General features: G+C 43.9%; 1 protein-coding gene across 6 annotated transcripts; it reads right to left on the minus strand.

Moving 5' to 3' along the window:
- Positions 1 to 1,198: 1,198 nt before the first annotated feature.
- Positions 1,199 to 21,531, minus strand: rhot1a (ras homolog family member T1a). 6 transcript variants are annotated; one of them, XM_080856860.1, is made up of 21 exons: positions 21,104 to 21,531; positions 19,696 to 19,754; positions 19,487 to 19,568; positions 18,940 to 18,983; positions 18,785 to 18,838; positions 18,622 to 18,674; positions 17,632 to 17,740; positions 16,672 to 16,773; positions 16,399 to 16,497; positions 16,028 to 16,136; positions 15,666 to 15,786; positions 15,438 to 15,522; positions 15,023 to 15,168; positions 14,728 to 14,828; positions 14,482 to 14,612; positions 14,143 to 14,226; positions 13,856 to 13,978; positions 13,411 to 13,613; positions 6,775 to 6,880; positions 3,880 to 4,016; positions 1,199 to 2,647 (listed from the first exon to the last, which is right to left on the minus strand). In XM_080856860.1, exons 1-21 carry the CDS (start codon positions 21,138 to 21,140, stop codon positions 2,530 to 2,532), a joined length of 2,103 nt encoding a protein of 700 aa, XP_080712986.1. In that variant the 5' UTR covers positions 21,141 to 21,531; the 3' UTR covers positions 1,199 to 2,529. The 6 variants fall into 6 exon arrangements, with proteins under 6 accessions (XP_080712986.1, XP_080712991.1, XP_080712988.1 ...); XM_080856865.1 differs by lacking the exon at positions 6,775 to 6,880 and adding an exon at positions 7,593 to 7,715 and having other exon boundaries at positions 3,880 to 4,017; XM_080856861.1 differs by lacking the exons at positions 1,199 to 2,647; positions 3,880 to 4,016 and adding an exon at positions 4,046 to 4,866.
- Positions 21,532 to 21,669: the final 138 nt, after the last annotated feature.

The following is a 21,669-nucleotide window of genomic DNA, read 5'->3' on the forward strand; positions in this document are numbered from 1 at the left end:
GTGTATATGTAATACTGTCCTTTTAGATTTGTCTGGGAAATAACAGGAGAAAATAAAAAAGAAGTCAGAGGTGAATCAAATCTCAACTTGTATATGATACAATGATACATGATACAGTACACATACTGAATCTTTGTCATTTGGATCATGTATTCAATTATATTCTGAAATATAATCTGTCGCTACTCCAAGAATGTTTTGAAAAAATAAACACCAAATGTGTACTTACAGCACGTCCCTCTTTCTTAGAGTAAAAGAAAAGCGTTGTGTTATGAAGTCTGAACCAATAGGTCACCCATCTGATTTTCTGATGATTGGAAACAAATCTATTAGCCTATACATAAAACTCAAATGATTTTCAGAGTTCCTCAAGCTGCTCATGTTGCGGTATAGAGGTGCAAATGAATCATTTTACTTTGCATTAAGAACATTATGTTAAATATACCACTCTTCTGTTGGTGTTATGTGGAGATTCATTTTGACAGAGCTCCACATATCCCTGTGTTCATTGATTGATTAAGCATCAAAACAAAGATGCCAGAAAATGTAAGTAGACACACCCACCATTTTATCTTTTCTTTTCTTCAGGTAACCCTCGAAAAACAGCTTTGACCCACCATCAACTTCTAAAGACATGGTCCTCACGGTGTTCCGCATCAATTGGTTTTGACAAGTGGGTTTTCTGATATCACTTTCACTAAAGTCTTCCCTTCCTTTTTTCAATAACAAGGTGGGAGTTTTCCGACGTACCACCTGACTTCTGCGATTGCGTGAGGAACAGACCTGTGTAGTGATTTGTGTAGCGACAATCCAAATATGGCCTGTCAGAATGTATCATGGTTGAGAACTGAATGTGAATGATGATCTAATGTCTGTGGTGGGGGAACAGCTGGGGTCTGGAGTTATTTTCAGTATACAAGAAAGATACTTACTATGGTTTACTATTCTACCATTCAAACATTTTTTCCAAGCATCTTCCTCCTAAGAGAATTCACTGGGGATAGGCGAGGGGCTGTGGTGAGAAATGTACCAGGAACATCAATCACACTTGAATTTTTAACCTTCAAGCATGTTTCGGAGGTTAACAGTCGAACACAATGCCATGGTCGAACACCTCTTGGTATAAATAAACATTTCAAATGGCTTTTCTAGTTACTCGCTTCAACACACATCATAGGAAACACTCAGAAGCTACAGGTAGATCACAAGGTTATTTATTGTAAATGCTGTAAAAGTCAGAAACAAATAAAACATGTTCTAACATTTGATGTGAGAGCAAAGTATGGTGTCAGACCGTTACAGTCATGGCAATGGAAGTAATAATGATGGTGCATACATAGTTATGATGAGAGTTCAACGCAAGAGTAAATAACAGTGTGGTGTTCTTGAGATTGTTGAGGAGAGTGTGAAAGGATCTTAGCAGATGGAACCCTGAAGCCAATGAGAACAGGTTCTGTGTATGATGTAGTTTAAAACATCCTGAACAGTAGGGGGCGCCACACACTGAGCTACAGCGGAAAGGGGTAAGAGTAGGGGCAGAGTAGGGGCAGAGTAGGGGCCCCGCCGTCAGACAGCACTGAGGGGCCAAAGACCCTTTCAATTCCCAAAGCAGCCAACCTGCTAGGTGGAGAAACGTCAGCCAGATCCATGAAGCACTTAAGTTTAGTTGATTCTTCAGTTGTTCGTTGCTGCAGTGATCAAATGTAATATATAATAAACAATAATGGAAAAAAACAATACAAAAGAAAACCTAACTCTCTTGAACTGTGCCGGCTTTCATGCAATGTCAAACAAAACAATTAAAATGGACAATTAAAAAAAAAAAAAAAAAACACACACACACACCAAAAAGCAGAAAAAAAGCGGTTAATAAATTAATACATCTGCAATGTGTCTTGAAAACTGTCTTTAACAGATTAGAAATGGCTTGGTATTTGTAGTGTCTCCTTTGGGTAGTGTGAGAATGTGTTTCCCTTTCCACCTCAGAGACAATGAGTGTGATCTTAGGTTTTCTGAGCAGTATATACAGTTTATAAACATGGAGGTCAGTCCAATCTGAGCTAGGAACCCTGTGCCGCCATAGCTACCTACAGTTCCCTTTGTTCCTGGTCAAAAAGGAGGGTCGAATACTGGCCTGAGAGCAGTTTAAACCTGCTTTTAGAAAAACCAGCAGACACTGAGGCCAATCAGGAAGGCAACCGCACTGCAACTATCTGCAGCATTCTTCAAATGCCCTTCTCTACAGACAATGGTTGTTGTTTTTTCAGGCGCATGGGGTTCCAATAAACCGCAGAAGAAAAATAGTTGCAACTTTTCATGTTCTTCTTCATTTCAAATATATATATAGAAAAAAATGTAGCTATGTCTTGGATTTGCAACGTTTCTAGTTAAGGTTTGACTCAATTCAGGGGATTGGGCTGAAGAAGAGGGTGGGATGGGGGGGGGGGGGGGTCATAGTTGAGTAAGGGATAAGAGGCGGAGGAGGGGGGGGCGTTGTGGTTATCACACAGGTGTGTGTGTTGAAACTGATCACCGCTGCTTAAGGATGGCCTTGTACATGGCGAAGCCTAGCACGGCAAAGACGGTGGCACCCAAACTGGCTCGCAGCCAGAAAGTGGAGTTCTTCAGGTCAGCCTGGGTCATGTGTCTAGGAGAGAGAGAGCGAGAGAGAGAGAGAGAGAGAGAGAGAGAGAGAGAGAGAGAGAGAGAGAGAGAGAGAGAGAGAGAGAGAGAGAGAGAGAGAGAGAGAGAGAGAATACATATTAAAATTAGACCAGTGAGCATATTTGGTCACATTCAACCGCTTGTCACAAATGCTAATGACAAAGTTTCGGCCAAGATATTCCATGGAATTTTGTTCAACAAATGGCATATCACTCACTCAACTTTGATATGCCATCTGCTTTAACTCAATAGGGTTTCTAATGATAGACTGAAGAGAGAAGGGTTTGCTGGGTCACGCTAGTAGCTCTAGAAACTAGTGCTGGAGTGAGGGAGAGAAGCGTGGGAGGGGGGCTGTTGTGAGGATTGTTATGGCTTTGATCAATGAGCAACAGCAGTGAATGGGAGTCTCAGAGGGGGACACACGAGGACTGAGAAAAGACAGAAGTGGTTAGAGAAGGAACATTTTCGTGAGATCCCTAGCGTTTTCAGACGGTCTTCCAGAGGTTAAACTCCCTGTCCATATGTCCTCCAGAGTGGCCAGGTCCGAATGATTAATCAACTATGCCATGAGAAGCACATCGGTCAACAGAAAAAACCTCTTCAGCCTCTAGGGTTGCATCTCCAAAACCTCTCAGGACAGAAAAGCTGCTTTTTTGGGCAAACAATCAATCAGTGCAGTTAGAAAAAATAATCTTCAGATCTTTAAGAAGAGGCAGGTGGCTTCCTTGATACCCATAAAAAGATCCCAAATGAACTGAACTGGGTTTGGTCACCTAGACAACCACACACCCATAACGTTCACTGAGGAGCCTCAAGACGGCAGGTCATTATTCTTACGGTACAGCATCAACACACACACAGAGCTGGGTAAAATTCAGCAAAACTAGTACCTACGTTAACAAAATGATGGATAGCTTACACCACCTGCATGTACATGGTAGGGGCTACACCTATGTGTGCTACTTAAAACTAGGAATTTTTCCAGTCTTGAAAACATGTCACAGAGTCAAGTTATTTAGCATCACCTACAAAGAGCGAGAGCTATGTATGTGACAACCTTGACTGTGCTTTCTGGACATGCACTGTCGAACGTTTAGTACTTGCGCATCCAAAGAGACTTGTGTTTTGAATGGGAGTATTAGTCTCTAAACTGCCTACCAGGGAAAGACGGACACATGTGAGCAACGCATGCCCTGTTACCATGGGAACTGTTACCTGGGCGTAAAGGGATCAACAGACGACTCCATGTAGATTGAGTCCTCTACATAGGTGACCTCGTGCACCTGCTGGATGAGGCTGGACTCCTCATCGGTCAAGAGACATGCACCCAGGTGCTCTACACAGGGCTCCAACCTTACACACATGCACACGAGGATGGTTCAGCGAGCCTGAAACCCACAGACGAAATGACACCTGCCTTGCAAACTACCCCCAAACACAACCACACACACAGAGCACCCCCGAACCCAAACATGCTATGCCCACACACACACCGCAATGGCGTTAAAAGACCGCTAAGCACTGATGACGTCTCAGAAAACCTAAAGATCGTGTGCTGTAGGGCTACTCTATTCACCAAATGTTGCATTTCTTTCAGTGAATACTGCATGCATTTACTGAATGTAATAACTTGTTTGACGAGTGGATTATATACTTGTTTTGTCAAACTATCTGCAGTGAAAATACTGCCTGACCTGCTGATCTGTGCTTGAAATGTACACCCAAAACTGAGCAGAAGCATGAAATGCTGGTCAGTGCGGTATGTGATCCGGTAGCTTACATGCAGCTTGTTTTAATATTCCTCTACTTCAGCTTTCCAAGAAATTAGTCACATCAATGTCAAACACGAGCCATCACAGAAAGTCCCAAAATCTCTCAAACCCAACACAATGCCAACACCTGACAGGTAGGCTTTCAAATGTTGAAAGTTATCTACAAGCTATCTACAACCAAGTATTAAAGACATACACAAGCTTCATCACCCGCATGTTAACAGAGGACACAGCACCCAAGAACACAGCAAGCATGTAGAATACATTGACAGTGACAATGCACCCATTGAGGAAGTAGAGTTTAGATAAGCCCCAGTCACACAGGCAGAGCAAGTCAGTCTAATGCACGTGCCAAGAGGGCCGGTTAGCATCAAGTCAACAAATGCAACGAAACAAGACACACAGCCAACCAAGCGAATGACTTTGAGCACCTATAGGAGGGGAAGAAAACAACACAGGAAAAAAAACACAGATCACAACGGAATTAGGTCTCAATTGCATTCCAAATGACCCTTCAGTCACACATTTATCTAATGTATCAACAAGACATTTACAGTAAACCCTAGTCCAGACAGAGAACTTCGACTCAAACAGGAAAATCAAGACGGTGTCCATTGTACACCCGTATTTCACTGCACACACAATAAACATCAGCCATGACATGTCAAAACTCTATAAAAGCTTATGAAGTTACAGAGAAAAGTCTTTGGTAAACTGAACTTTTTCAAATCTACACTAAGAGACCATAGTCAGGTTAGTGTGGTTAGAGTATTCTTGTTGGCTACAAATTACGCAAATTAATCCAGATTTAGCCTCTGCATATCCATGCAATACGTGTGATTGGTATTATCACTAAATGCACTTCAAATGTACAGATCAATAATCATGTCTTCACTACCTGTATCAGAGGAACTAAATATATACCGTAAATCCTCAAATTGCGGCTGGGGCTTTTATTTACTTGGGCTGCACAGCGCACCGGCCTTTATTTGGGGCAGGCTTGTATTAGGGGCAGGCCTTTATTTCTTACTTTTCTTCTGTTATATAATTGTATTACTTAAATAACTACAGTAGGCTAATATCATTCATTGCATATGCGTTCAACACTTCCTGCACATCGCATAGCGCTTTATGTGCAGTGTCAACGTAACAATAAACATCGAAGTTATGGTCTCCACTGTCAGTCACAGAGGAAAAGATTTCCAAAGCTCTGTTTTTAATAATTTTTTCTAGACACTCTATTATGCTTATCGCAGACTGAGAAAATCCATTCGGCGAGGCTGGTTTCCAAGTAACCTAGCCAACTAAAACGTTACAGATAAACAACAGTAGGCTACGATACGTGGTGCATTGAGGCTAAACAATAACAAATTGCCAGACACGCCTTCATGCAACAATTTCGCCTAGTAGTCCTACGTGGGAAAATGTCTGCCATCGAAATTAGCCAACAACATTAGACATGAGGAGAACATGTATTTATGAAATGCGTTCAATTAAATTGTGATGTCTTCTTTGTGCCGATGGACTGATGCTGGTAGGCTACAGTAAAATAGGCTACCGGTACCTTATTTTACCCCCGGGCTGTATTCGGGGCCCGGCCTTTATTTGTCAGTATCGAACATGCCCCCGGCTACTATTTGAAGCCCGGCGTCTAATTCAATCCTGGTCTTTATTTGAAGGTATACGGTAGTCCAACTAACGGTCAGCCTCATTTTTAAGTAGCTGGGTTTTCATCCGAATTCCTAATGCGAATTGTGATCATTCAAATGGGAAATCCTTAAGTGGAAACACTTGAACTATTATTAAAAAAATTAAATCAGATTGCAACCAAATCATTGAGTAACAAATTGTAAGGGGAGGGGGGGGGATGAACACCCAAATCACATAAGGTATCATGTAACTAAGAATGATGAAAACTAGTTAATTCGCATCAAATTGCTTATCTTGAGATTTTATTGCGTGTTTCCGTAAAATTAGTCCTGACAACCCGAAGTTTTGACCACAGCTGTTCACAATTTCTCCCTTGATTAGGAGACTGTGTCCATGAATCATTTGCATAACACAATGGAAGGAATGTGCAAACTCCCATTTCTTTTAGCCAATTTCTCATGAATGCACTTCCAATATGCGAATAGGTTGGATGGAAACCCTGCTAGTGTATAGATGAGTAAAAAGCCATTAACAAAACGAAATAAATAAAACTGAGCACTGAATGAATGCAAACAAGCTAAGTCACCAACCACCAACTCAACTGCCCAGTAACTCTGTTAATCAGACCCATGCTAGCTGCACATGTGTTGCATTAGTGTGAGAAATGAGCACCACATGCAAATACCTCCCTAGCTAGCAGGGTGGTGGGCCTTCGGCCCCAATGCAGGGCCTGGGTGAGGAGGACACCGAGACTGCTGCTCCACGGCCAGGAGGCAGGGTGGGAACGGGTAGAGCTGCAGAGATGGAGAGCCATCCGTCATACACACACACCAGTACACACACATACACCAGTACACACACACCATCCAACAGTACACGACAGCCGATTCACATCTGCACCAGAGGCAGCAAGGTGCTGAGTGAAAGTCAACAATGCTGGTGTGGGACTAAAAATGGGAAATACAGAATACATAACTGTATAATTGCTGTTCCATCACCTGCCAAGACACCTATGCATAAAGCCTCCCTGAACACCAATCAACCACTCGAACCATCGCAAGGAAGTCACCTCCACACACACACGATATCAGCGCAAATGACCTTGGCCTTCGCTGCACCACACCATGAGTCTGTGTGTGTGTGTGTGTGTGTGTGTGTGTGTGTGTGTGTGTGTGTGTGTGTGTGTGTGTGTACACAGCGCGTGGATATGCAGAGTAAGCCTGAGCGACTAAAGCGCTGACCGCACCAGCGGACGGAATAGAGAGAAAGAGGTAAGCATCAGGAGCGTGAGTTAGAAAGCTGAGCTCACAGAGAGAGAGAGAGAGAGAGAGAGAGAGAGAGAGAGAGAGAGAGAGAGAGAGAGAGAGAGAGAGAGAGATCAGGAGCCAGAGCTGAAGCAGAGAGGGGAGTGAGAGCTCGGGCACAGCTCCCTGCCGTGGTCCAGACGGAGAGGGCACAGGGGGCAGGGGAAGAGAGCGAGGACGGGCGGATGTGTAGTTCTGAGACCTGCTGAGGAGGGCCGTGACGAGGGTGGCCTTGAGAGAGCGCAACAGCTCTGAACTCAGGAGGTTGTGAGACACACAAAAGGTGCACCTGTTGCAGACGCACATGCACCGTAACTTGGCGTGGCTGTGGAGAGAGACACACAGACACACAAACGAACATGCACACACACACACACACACACACACACAAGAAGGGCCGATCAAATCGTTGTTCCATCCGTTGGTAGTAGGGCTTACATCCCAGGGACGCCCAATATGGGGTAGTGGCTCCAGCTTAGCACCTGATATGGGCGAAGAGGAGGAGGGATGAGAGGTGGGGTTTGGAGGGATGGGCAGGCAAGGGCAGGGGACTGTGGGCATGTGATGCCCTGGGTAAGGGTCTGGAGATCTGGGTAGGGCCAGGTTGGGGATTTGGGCTCAGGATACGGACCAGAGGGGCTTGGGTGAGGGTTGGAGGAGGGAAGGGTCTCGGATCGTAGACCAAGGGAAAGTTGGGATCAAGTAAGGTAGAATTGAAAGAAAAAAAAACACGAGAAGATAAAATCAAACCAAACCAAACCAAACCAATGGCGAAACTGAAAATAAGCAAATACTATGACCAGGTCTTCAGAGACTAATGAGGAGAGATACATATTTAAATATTTCTTTAAAATCCATCAAAATACAATTTCACCTGACATTAATAAACTAATTGCATTAAGAGACAGAAGCTCCACCGGCAGTGGCTTCAGACCAGAACAACAGAACGGACACAGAAGGAGGAATGCAACAAAGAGAAAGAAAGGAACAAGGGATTAAGCAAAGACAAACAGAGAGAAAGGAACAAGGGATTAAGCAAAGACAAACAGAGAGAAAGGAACAGGGGAAAGGGAAATACAAAAAATATAAATAAACAGCCACATAATTTTACCTAACCTACCCATCAATGTTCCACAAAAGCTATGACCACACCAGAATGTTCCCTACACAATCACCCTGTCTGAACTGTCTGTTTGGTATTTTACGCGATGGTGGCTCTTAGCACTGCAGTCCATTCAGAGTTCACTGTGGCACTCGAATCACTGCACAATGGACTTGATTTGTGGTCGTCTTCAATCGATCTCAACATCTTGTCTGGGCAGACGGGTGGAAATCGATGCAGACGGTCAGAGATCTACTGGCTGGCAGCCTCTCAATCCCCAATATATGGGACTCCAGTGAATGTGGATGGCCACTGCTATGAGTGAGAGCCCCTTCTCTCTTTTTCTCTTCTCTTTACTCAACACTTTCAGCTGTCCTACACTTCAGAAAAGCGAGGGCCATCAGAGCCGGCCTACATTACTCAGAGAGGCTGGCACTACTTTATTGGTGGCCAAGCAGCGAAGCTGCGAAAGCCACCTATTGGTTTTCTATTTATTATTATTATTATTATTATTACACACATGGGAGTCTATGGCAGCCCCTAGAACCGCATGGTCAAAAGTTGTGAAATTGAAGATGAATTCACATGATTCCCTGGATCAAGACGAGTTCAACTCACTCTATGACATCATTAAAAATAATATAGATTCTCAAGCTATTGTGAATGTTTAGGAAAAGTGTTTTTTTTGCCACGATTTATCTTCAGACCAAGCCTCATAAAAGTTGTGCCCTGGTGTTTTGATTTTCGCAACCGTTTGTTAGTTACAGTCAATCAAATTGATGTGGCCGAATTGATTTGGCTGCCATTTTGAATGAATGAATATTACGTTTTTGGTGAATATCAAATAGTCACGAAATTTGGCACACTCTTTGGGACCAATTCTCTCATCAATTTCATCAAGTTTCATGTCTTCCTTTTGAAGCGCCACCAATGGGTCAAAGTTGAAGATGTGTTTACACACGTTACTTTTGAAGCGCATGGTCAAAAGTTGTGAAATTTGGCACACTCTTTGGGACCAGTCCCCTCATCATTTTCACCAAGTTTCATGTCTCCCATTTGAACTCTCTAGCACCACCAATGGGTCAAAGTTGAAGATGTGTTTACACACGTTACTTTTGAACCGCATGGTCAAAGTTTGCGAAATTTGGCACACTCTTTGGGACTAGTCCCCTCATCAATCTCACCAACTTTCATGTCTCCCACTCAAACCCTCTAGCGCCACCAATGGGTCAAAGTTGAAGATGTGTTTACACACGTTACTTTTGAACCATATGCCCCATTTTCCAAAATGAGATATCATTGGATTCCCTGGAGAGACTAATTCAACACACTCTATGACATAATACCCAGTTATATAGATTTTCTGCTAGTTTGAATGTTAAGGAAAAGCATTTTTTCGCGACTCCTCCTACAATTCTTGTCGAAATCTTCTTCAAAATTGCCACACATGGTCTTCAGACCAAGCCTCACAAAAGTTATCCCCTGGCGTTTTGATTTTCGCAACCGTTTGTTAGTTACAGTCAATCAAATTGATGTGGCCGAATTGATGTGGCTGCCATTTTGAATGAATGAATATAACGTTTTTAGTGAATATCAAATATTCACCAAATTTGGCACAGATTATCTTCAGACCACAATCACCTAGACTTGTCAAAATAGGACTGAATTACAGTACCTTGCATAAGTATTCACCCCCTTGGATGTTTTACCCTTTTATGGCTTTTATAAATCAGTCATGGTCAATATAAGTTGGCTTTTTGGACAAAAAAATTCACAAAATAGCTCTATTTAATGTCAAAGTGAAAACATATTTCTACACAGTTATGTAAATAAAATAAAAATATGTAATGAAAATAAGTGTTTGCATAAGTATTCACCCCCTTTATCACCCCCTATATATAGACTGACCTAATTCAACAGAGGTCCGGCCAATTGGTGCTAAAAGTCTCACAATTAGTGAAATGGGGATCAGTGTGCAGTGAATGTGTCTCAAGTGATTGTAGTATAACTACACCTGTGTCTGGAAGGTCTATTCACTGGTCAGTATTCAGTAATCAGTATTCCTGGCTACTGTTACACCATGAAGACCACAGATCACCCTAAGAAACTCAGAGAAAAGGTTATTGAAAAGTATAGGTCAGGGGAAGGATACAAAAAAATGTCCAAGGCACTTAACATCCCCTGAAATTCTGTTTAATCCATCATCAAGAAATGGAAGGAATATGGCACATGTGTAAATCTGCCTAGATCAGGCCGCCCTTACAAACTGAGTGACCATGCAAGATGGAGACTAGTAAGAGAGGCCACCAAGACACCTATGACTACTCTGAAGAAGTTTCAAGCTTCAGCAGCTGGTATGGGAGAGACTCTGCATACCACCACTGTTGCCTTGGTTCTTCACCAATCAAAGCTTCATGGAAGAGAGTCACTGTTGAAAAAATGCTCCACTTTGGTCCCATCAAACCACAGAACCTTCTTCCACTTGACCATGGAGACTCCCGCATGCCTTTTGGCGAACTGTAGTTGATCCTTTTTTTCAACAGTGGCTCTCTTCCATAAAGCTTTGATTGGTGAAGAACCAAGGCAACAGTGGTGGTATGCAGAGTTTCTCCAATCTCAACTGCTGAAGCTTGAAACTCCTTCAGAGTAGTCATAGGTCTATTGGTGGCCTCTCTTACTAGTCTCCTTCTTGCAAGGCCCCTCAGTTTGTGAGGACGGCCTGATCTAGGCAGATTTACACATGTGCCACAATCCATCCATTTCTTGATGATGGATTTAACAGAATTCCAGGGGATGTTAAGTGCCTTGGACATTTTTTTGTATCCTTCCCCTGACCTATACTTTTAAACATTTTCTCTGAGTTGCTTAGAGTGATCTTGGGTCTTAATGGTTTAGCAATAGCCAGTAATACTGATTACTGAATACTGACCAGTGAATGGGCCTTCCAGACACAGGTGTCGTTATACTACAATCACTTGAGACACATTCACTGCACACTGATCCCCATTTCACAAATTGTGAGACTTCTAGCACCAATTGGCTGGACCTCTGTTGAATTAGGTCAGTCTATATAAAGGGGATGATAAAGGGGGTGAATACTTATGCAATCACTTATTTTCATTACATATTTTTATTTAATTTACATAACTGTGTAGAAATATGTTTTCACTTTGAAGTTAAAGAGGGCTTTTTTGTGATTTTTTTTGTCCAAAAAGCCAACTTATATTGATTATGACTGATTTATAAAAGCAATAAAAGGGTAAAACATCCAAGGGGGTGAATACTTATGCAAGGCACTGTATCTGTTTAAACTGTTTAAACTTGGTCCAAATTTGACCACCATTTCCACAGGAAAACCAGCTTCTATTTTGACACAGTAAATGAACTCTTTGATTTCCATCACCGACAATAGCTCACTAGGTAAGTGAGTTTGTGATTGGTGCCCTGTCGTAGGCAGCCTCATCGGTTCGAATCCAGCCTCTGCTGAGTATATCAAAAGCCTCTTCTGAGTGTATCGAAGGCTTCTTCTGGGTAATCTGACCAGCTTGGCCACCACATCGCTGCTTGCAGCTATATTTAGGGTTCTTTTTCTTATGTCCTCCAGAGGTGTTGCAGGATGAGTCTTGGGAATACTTAATGCTTTCTGACCAGTACTGGGTCAGTGCTGAAAGGTTATACACCCCAAACAATTGTATGACAGCAGAAGACAGCAGGAACGGATGTTTCTAGAATGCTGTATTGAGTTAACTGATCCCCAGTGGTACAATGCAGTACAAAAATGTACATTTACATTTATGGACAAAGGATGTTTTAAAGTCACTTACAGTGCAAGGGAGATATGCACAGAATCAGTATGCATCCTCCCTTAAACATGAGCTCATGACCTCATGACCAGCCAGCAGATAGATGTCTGTGAGCATTAGAAGGGTAGAAGTCTTGATACAGAACCATTGTATTTCCCCAAGGAAAGCACTCCTGCTTAATGTCTAACCGCAACACCTTTGTTTGTTCCTCATCGGCTCGTGTGCTTAAGAGTGCTTGACAAATGTCTGAGTGAGAGCTGGTGAAAATGCCCAAAGCCACAATCAAGCCAAGATGATCCTGAGATCACACATCAGGACCTGAGCCACAATCAAGCCAAGATGATCCTGAAATCAGACATCAGGACCTGAGCCACAATCAAGCCAAGATGATCCTGAAATCACACATCAGGACCTAAGCCACAATCAAGCCAAGATGATCCTGAGATCACACATCAGGACCTGAGCCGCAATCAAGACAAGATGATCCTGAAATCAGACATCAGGACCTAAGCCACAATCAAGCCAAGATGATCCTGAAATCAGACCTGAGCCACAATCAAGCCAAGATGATCCTGAAATCAGACATCAGGACCTGAGCCACAATCAAGCCAAGATGATCCTGAAATCACACATCAGGACCTAAGCCACAATCAAGCCAAGATGATCCTGAAATCAGACCTGAGCCACAATCAAGCCAAGATGATCCTGAAATCAGACATCAGGACCCCAGAATGAGCATCTCCTCACCCTGTTTCACCTCTTCCATCGAGTGAGCAGCTCAATTACTACCTTCTGAATCATTACATTTTGGGAGGGATGACCGTTCTGAACCTGGACGATTCAGCTTGATGGGTGGGGGGGGGGGGGGGGGGGGGGGGGGGCCCTCTAGACCCAACGACAAGACTGAGAGGAACAGCAGAGCAAGGAGAGATGAAGGGATGGGGAAAGTACACCAAAAAATAAACAGAGAGACAGCGGCAGAGAGACAGAGGTAGAGAGAGAGACATATAAAGAGAGAGACAGACAAAGAGAGAGAGAGAGACAGAGATGTGTGTGTGTGTGTTTGTGTGTGTGTGTGTAGAGAATAAGAGGAGAGCGAGCCAGGCTATACTCACGGGTACATGGCCATGGTGGTGAGTTTGGTGTAGATGTCTTTGCCGGGCGCATCGTCTGTGTTGCAGGTGAAAGGCTGTGGCGGGTGCAGCCGGTGCTTGCGGCAGAAATCCAGCGGGGGGAGCGTGCTCTGCTGACGCACCTCGTGCAGGTCTGACTTGGCAGCGATGAACATGCACGGTGTCTTACTGTCCATGAAGTAGCGCTGAAGGAAAATACAGGGTGAACGTTGTTAGCCAACGCTAATATGTCTGACACAATACTAACAATACTAAATTCTTGCGTTAGTAAAAATACCTCATATGTAGAACACAGATGATAGAAATTAATGTTAGAATTCAAACAAATGTATCTCCATAAAATACATCTTATTGTACAATACATACATTGTGTAAGTTGTTGTTTGTAAGAGTCATATTATCTCTGTACGATTACATCTGAACTAACCTTGTAGGCCTTGGCGCAGTACTCAAAGGAACGCGGGTTGCTGACATCATAGATCAGACAGACCACGTCACAGGCCAGGTCCGTCTCAGAAAGGAAGTCCAAGTCTGGGGACACTTCATGGAGCTACACCAGAGAGGAGAGGGGGAACAGAGAGGGAAGAGGGAGGTCAAGAAAAGGACAGAGACAGAGAGAACAAGAAAGAGAGATGAAAGGAACAAGGACCTGCAGTTAGTATTAAACCCACACCACCCATGTTCTGCACACCTCCATAACAGACATGATCTTACCAGCAGGTACTTTTCCTGGCCGTAAACGTAGGTGGTGTTCATGGCGTAGAAGGACTTGTGGTCCTCTCTTAACTTCAGCTGTCGCTGCAAGATCAAACAAACAGGTGTGATCCGATGACCACATTTACATTACCGACTCAATAAAGAGACTAGCTTCTGATAAAAGTAATAGCCATAGATTTTCCGGCCTTGTCAAAATACTAAATATACTGTCTGTGCATCCCCACAGAACGTGTTTTTTTTTTTTTTTTTTTTTTTTTGAGTATTAGGAATAGTATTCACTGGGAACTATTCGCTGGGAACTATTCACTAGGAACTATTTGACTACTATGTGCTCACCGTGAGGTTCCTGCTCAGAAAGGCCTGCAGGAAGCCGCTCTTGCCGCTGTGGTGCGCTCCCATCACGTTGCAGCGGAACACGCTGCGCTGGGTCTGCTTCTTCTGCAGGTCGATGCGCTTGTTCCGCGTCACTGATCACAGAACCATCACACAGCACTTAGCAGGCAGCTCCACTGGAAGGGGTTTCCTCTTTTGCCTTCATTTAGAGACATGATGTGCACACATAAACACAAGCCGTTGACTCACCTGTGATGGCGGCGGCCTGGGACTCCTGTTCATTAATGATGGAATAGCCAAGGTAGCCCATGTACTCCAGACACCTCTGCACATCCAGGTACGTCGTAAGCCTGACAGACAAACAAACAAACAAAAACATGTTCATGTCAAAACACTACAGACATCAAAATAAATACTTTTAAGGAAAACATAAGAAGTACAAGATTATCAAGGAGGCCAAAATGGCCTCTCATCAGGACCAAAGACCTCTTCTCCACCTCCATGTCAATTTTCTGTGCCTCTGTGCCTCTGGTTTCATACTTACGTCCACTGCGACAGGTAGCCCTGGTAGGTGATCCAGCCCTGCTCATTGGTGCAGACAGTGTTGTTGACATCAGGACCCCAGGGTAGGTAGGGGAAGACTTTGAACAGGTCCTTCAGCTCGTCGGGGGACAGAGCACAGTCCCGGTCCTGAAAGCATGCAGATGTATCAGAAAAAACCTTAACCTAGTCTCGAACACAGGGCCAGCTTGCCAGTTGCTATAGCGGGAACTGGGTTTAAAAGGCCACAAACTCTGCCAAAATTCATCTTCTGCCCTGAATTTACTCTGCAGCTATAATTACTAGCTGGAATTCACCAGCAGCCAACTACAGGCGTCCATATGGAAGTTTTTAAAGTTCTTTCAGATCAGGCCTACAGAGTGAAATTGTGTGAATCTGCACTAACACAATGAACTCACTTTGTCATGCTTGTCAAAGACACCCTGCAGAAAGAGGTACGCGTTGTGGTTCAGCTCCGTGGTGCAGTCTGAAGGGATCTTCAACCTGGCAGGGAAAGACAGTAGTGTAGCCTAGATTAAGCAGAGTCAAGTCAGTTCCTAAGATCTTCTATCCAGAAGCCATAGGGCCTCTGGGAACTGTAGTTTTAAAATGGAACTTAGTTGTGAACAGGGCTGGCTAGGACTCACAGTGGAAACAGGTACTCCTGTGTGAGCTCCAGGTCGTCATCGTAGCCAAACCTCCGCAGGACGGTCCAGGTGGTCTCGTGCCGGCCTCTCTGGATGAAGAGTGTGTGCAGGAACAGGAAACCTGTACAAGGGAATAGAGGGGCCACGTGAATTTCTGTTGGACATGAGGCAGAACTGGCAGATGACAGATCACTTGAGAGCTCACTGAAGGTATTAAAAACCTGAACATTATTAATTCCAAATCACATATCACAAATTCTCCATGGTTTTCCATTCTTCCGCCAGGTCAGTTGGACTGGATCTACGTGGACCTCGAGAGCTTTGACGAGACCAGAGGAAAAGCATACAGAAGAAGAGTTCACCTTTGAGTGTGAGCCCGTTGTCCTTCACTCCCTCGGAGATGTTCTTCCTCACCACGTTCTTCACGTCCTCCAGGGCCTGGGCGGCCAGTGGGATGTTGAAGCACGTCCTCTGCAGGTGGACAAAGGGCAACACTCGGGTCATTCCAGTCAGAAACACTCTCGTCCAGTAACATTTTACGACTTATCAGAGTACTGCACCAGTTCTCTTTGGCAGAATAACTTAGTTCAGGGTGGCTCCTGCCCCCTATAGTGGTAAGTATAACCATGTGTGTACCATGCAGTGGCTCCTGCCCCCTATAGTGGTACGTATAACGTACGTGTACCATGCAACAGCACCTGTGAGCATGCGTCACCTCTGTATGTGACCTCACCTGGAAGAAATTGAGCTCGTTGTCGTTGAGAATGCCATCATTGTCCAGGTCGGACACCTTGAAAATGCGCGTGAGGGATTTGATACACGACGGTTTCATCTGCAAACACACACAGGGTTCACATAGAGAAAGTGTGAATAAAGCATCTTTCCTTTCAATCACCTGTCAGTGGTAAAGAGCAGATGGTCTAGATAAACAGCCACGTAGGAGCACATCTGTGTGTCATCAGTATAGTGCTCTAGTTGAAGACCCCCCCCCCCCTCTTACGCTCACCTCCTTCTCCTCAGGGCAGTACAGCGGCCCTGTAGGGTGGAGCACGGCCTTCTGGGCGTAGTAGAACAACTCAGAAATGTTCTTGAGGTTCTTCGCTGAACACTGAAGGGAGAGAAACAGACACGCATCACAAATGTGCTGCTGACCAAGGTGCTTCAGGAAACACACCAAGCTTGGCCGATTAGTTATGGAATTAAGAGGTTTTAGTTCTTCGAAAAACTTTGAAGCAAACAGTTCAAGCTGCTTGAATGTGCATTATCAAACAGTATGACCTATTGCAGTGTTTCACCAGGGTAGAGTTAGATGTGCTGAGCTGATCATTGATGGTCTTTTCCTCCCAGCCATAAGTTGGTACAGTTAGTACAGTAGTGACGTGGAAAAGAGATAGTTTCCTCTCCTTGCTAAGGAGAGAAAGCTGTAGCGTGTGGTCCATCACGTAAGCCTCTGCTCTCAGATCCCCGATCCCCCACTGGGGTCGACACCATCAGCAACTGTTACATGAGCCGTTTGTGTGCATGTGTACGTGTGCTTCATGACTGCCTAACTCCCTGCCGATCCCCACGCCCACCTTCTGCCTTGGTCACATGAGACCCAGTCTGGCGGAAGTCCAGGTGCTCACCCACACATGCCAGGGAGCCAGGGAGCCCTTCCAGGTTCACTTCAGGGATCAGGCCAGGGTGCCAACAAATATTTTATTAGTAAAGCTTTTAAAAATAGCTATGATTACAAACTCTCAGAATAAGACCGCTCAAGGTGGAATGTCAGCTGTGGTAAATTAGTGTTTCACCAAATACTGTGAGGGCACACCTCAAGAGAGAGGACTGGGCACCCCAAATCCAGACACACATAAAAAGGCTAAGGCTAAGGCCCTGTTTGAAAGAGCCTACTGGCACCAGGGTAGTTCTCTGTAGGTGCCAAGTGCCAGCCCTTCCCACAGGTGGTGCTCCGGGCCTGCCTTACCTCCACGCAGGTCTCGATGTCAGAGTACTGGTTCATGATGGGCAGGATGGTCTCCATACTGCTGTGCTCCACCAGGTCCGACTTGTTCCCCACCAGGATCAGAGGCACCCTGCAGTGGCATTGCAGTGAACACAGGCCGTCACATTAGCAGGGGCAGTGCACACAGGCCATCACATAAGCAGGGACAGTGCATTACACACAGGCCATCACATTAGCAGGGACATCGACACACAGGTCATCACATGAGCAGGGGCAGTGCACACAGGTCATCACATTAGCTGGGGCAGTGCACACGTTTATGCTCCATGTTTAAGCAAAACTCTGCTAAACACTCACTGCCTTAACCAAGCTGGATGGCTCCTTATTGCCAGTATTTCCTTAAAGCAAGGTGATTCTAAAGCAGGTCAAGGAGTAAGATGGGCAGGGCAAGATGTTTTTTTTTTTTTTTTTTTTGCAGCCCATGACCGGTAGGTAACCATGCAATATAAATCTAGTACTTTTTCAAGTACAGGAAGTGACAGGCGAATCTGAGTAGGTATGCCTAAGTGATAAAACAACATATGCCAGCCAACAGGTGATGACCCACACAAAATTCACACGGTATACATAGTTGTCATACTGCTACCAGGCTAAGCATGAACGCTACAGGACTCTAGAGCCTCGTGCTGTTGCAGTGGATCACTTTCAAATAATTACAATAGCAGTAGTAAAAAAAAACTGCAAAAACAGGTGAAACTAAAAGTAACTCCAACAGCATTTCAACCAGAACAGATTTATCCCCAGGTAAAGGGTTATATTTGAAGTGCCGGTGTACAGTCTAACACTACTATACACTATAAATACCAAAGGCCTTGGTCAAACAGTACTGAGTATCCACTCCCATATCCCAAAACACACACACACACACACACACACACACACACACACACACACACACACACACACAGAGAGAGCTAATCCCGTTCCAAATTTAAGGACTGAAACACACACCTGCTGTCTTTGTCTGTTCTGTCATTGATGAGAGGAATCCAATGGCTTGTCACCTGCATACAACGACACGATGTAGGTCAAATACTGCCTACTGCAGCTATTATATCCAGCAAACACTATTATATTCAAACATGTTGGAGAAGAGATTTTCAAAAGAACCTACCTTTTCAATAGACTTCTTGTTGTTGACCGAATAGACAATGCATATTACATTAGCCTGCAAGAAAAGGTCATGATTACACACACAGGTCATGGTTATTCCAGATAGCCATTCAGATTAAACTTTTAAAAAATGTACGCAAATAGCCTGTAGCCCACCTTGGAAATCTCTTGGAACAACTGTTCTTCTGACTGCTCAGCTTCTGCAAACAGAAATGATAAGAAATCTCAACAAGGCATAGAATAACAGTATGTGACAGAATGGTGGATTGTGCCCAATTAAAATAATAACAATAAACACTATTTGAATTTCCCTCTCTTCTTTCTTCTCACACGTCATACATGTTCAGTTCAGAATCATCACTGTTAACTAAATAGTCTACTATGTGTGTGGGCACTCTTTCTGCTGTGAATCATCACTGTTACCTGAATAGTCTACTATGTGTGTGGGCACTCTTTCTGCTGTGAATCATCACTGTTACCTGAATAGTCTACTATGTGTGTGGGCACTCTTTCTGCTGTGAATCATCACTGTTACCTGAATAGTCTACTATGTGTGTGGGCACTCTTTCTGCTGTGAATCATCACTGTTACCTGAATAGTCTACTATGTGTGTGGGCACTCTTTCTGCTGTGAATCATCACTGTTACCTGAATAGTCTACTATGTGTGTGGGCACTCTTTCTGCTGTGAATCATCACTGTTACCTGAATAGTCTACTATGTGTGTGGGCACTCTTTCTGGCGTGACATCTGCTGGAATGGTGATCTCCTCAGCACGCAGGGGAACCTGTCGTGGAACACAAAACACTGGTAAAAACAAGGCCAGAACAATGGCGTCTGTGGGCTCTAGACTAGGGTCCCCATTACCGGACTGAGATGAAGAATGCCTCCAATAAATGAACAAGATACTTTACCTCGTCAGGGAATTCCTCACTGACCAATGACATGATCAGTGATGTCTTCCCCACTTTGGCTGCGGTGTAAAATAACAAAAAGTCATTAGATGTCATTAAAGGGAAATCACTTGAATTCTTCATGGCACATGTAGGTGGTAGACTATGATTGAGAGGAGTTGAGTAAAGATAGAGAACGCAGAACAGCTACTGACTGACAAGGGCCTGGAGTGTTTCAAGAGTGTTGAAGGACACACATTTAAATTGTATGTGAGTGCATGTCCAATCTATGTGTGTCACAAAGAATGAGTGCGTGCGCACAAAAGTGTTTTATTTCCCCATTAATGTAAAAATTACACGACAGGCTACAGCGTCTTCGCAAGGGGCTAATAACCCTGGACACGTTACACACGTACGAGTTTGCCTGCCCGGTTGAAAAGCTGGCAGCTGAAAAGAGTCAAGCCAGCTACAGTATGTAGGCCAGACGGCATCGTCACCTAACTGATATTAATAGTACTGATAAACACTAGCGCTCCTGTCACCGGTCTGCGTCGCTAGCGGTCTTTAAGGTCATCATACAACACATCAGTACTGCAGTGTTGGACGAATAAGGTTGCCAATATGGAGCAAAAAATGTGTAATTTATGACTGATCTGATACAAAACTATAGCAACGACTCTGAATTGACCACAACAAATGCGGACATGTCATGCATTATTTGTCAACAGACCTCAGGCTCAGCTGCAGATGTTTTCTTACTTACTGGAGATTTGGATCACTGGAAATAACAGAATTCTATACGCGTTTTACATATTTCTTTTACATATAAGGATGAAATTATCCACGTCATTATGCTGCAAATGACAACAACTAAACCTGATTTAATACTTCACAAATCTGAAAAAAACATTAAAAGGCTTGGGTAGATTGAATTAAACGGTAGGAAAATGCAATTACTGTCCACATTATCGGACATATCGAACTATCAGCACTTGGCTGATGAGCCCAGTCCGATGGGTACAGCCCGTTCAAGACCACTATGAAGATTTTAGTATGACATTGAGTTTATCCTTTACGCTTGCAACTGTATTTCTTTTCTAGAGCTTGCATGTTCAAGAGATCTCGAAATTATTAACGTTACTTAACGCACCATTTTCTGAAAATCAATGGTCACATTGGGTAACGTTAACGCCATCTCTACCGTTAGCTACAATTTATATATTGAAGAACCACCTTTAGATCGCTTAAGGATAACATGTTATAATAGCTGACGATTTATCAAAAAAAATTGTGTATTGAGCAGGTTGAAATAGCTAACGCATCAATCAACTTATTTAGATGGACCCAGGACTGGGTCTATGACCGATTCATCCATCAAAATCTAGCTAGCCAGCTAACGTTAGAATAATCAATTGCTTAAAATACTTACGTTCACCGACCAGCAATATCCTGACGTCCTTTCTCATTGCGGCGATCTTAGCTCCAGGCAAAACCAAAACATTTGATTGAATCAAAAATCATCTAATTGCTGCCCCCAGCACTGCGGGGCAATTGCCGAGTGACAGGCCTGCGCGGTTCAAACCCAACCTTGTGTCCAACTATAGCGACGCGCTGGGCTATCCTAGCGAACTGTGTAAGTTAGCTAACGTTAGGACAAAACGGACAGGGATCTTGCTCTTGTAATAAGACCCGTAAGTTCAGCGGTTCACTGTTACTTCTATAAACCAATCCAGACTGTAGACATACGCATGCACATCACACAAAAGATGTTAAAGTCCATAATCGTAATTCACATTTCATAACATTCTGTGTTGAAAATTTCAAGCGCACGCCTCCTACAGCTGACCTCCAACAACCGGCAACTACGGCAGTTAAAATTGGACAAAAAAGACTACCGGGTTCGCGCTTGACATCTCTGTCTCGGGTAGGTACAGCGCCATCCATTGATTTGGAGTATGGGCGACAAACATAAATAGATGACACTAACCAGTTTAC

This window comes from Sprattus sprattus (genome assembly GCF_963457725.1).
Source record: "Sprattus sprattus genome assembly, chromosome: 18".
Classification (NCBI taxonomy): domain Eukaryota; kingdom Metazoa; phylum Chordata; class Actinopteri; order Clupeiformes; family Clupeidae; genus Sprattus; species Sprattus sprattus.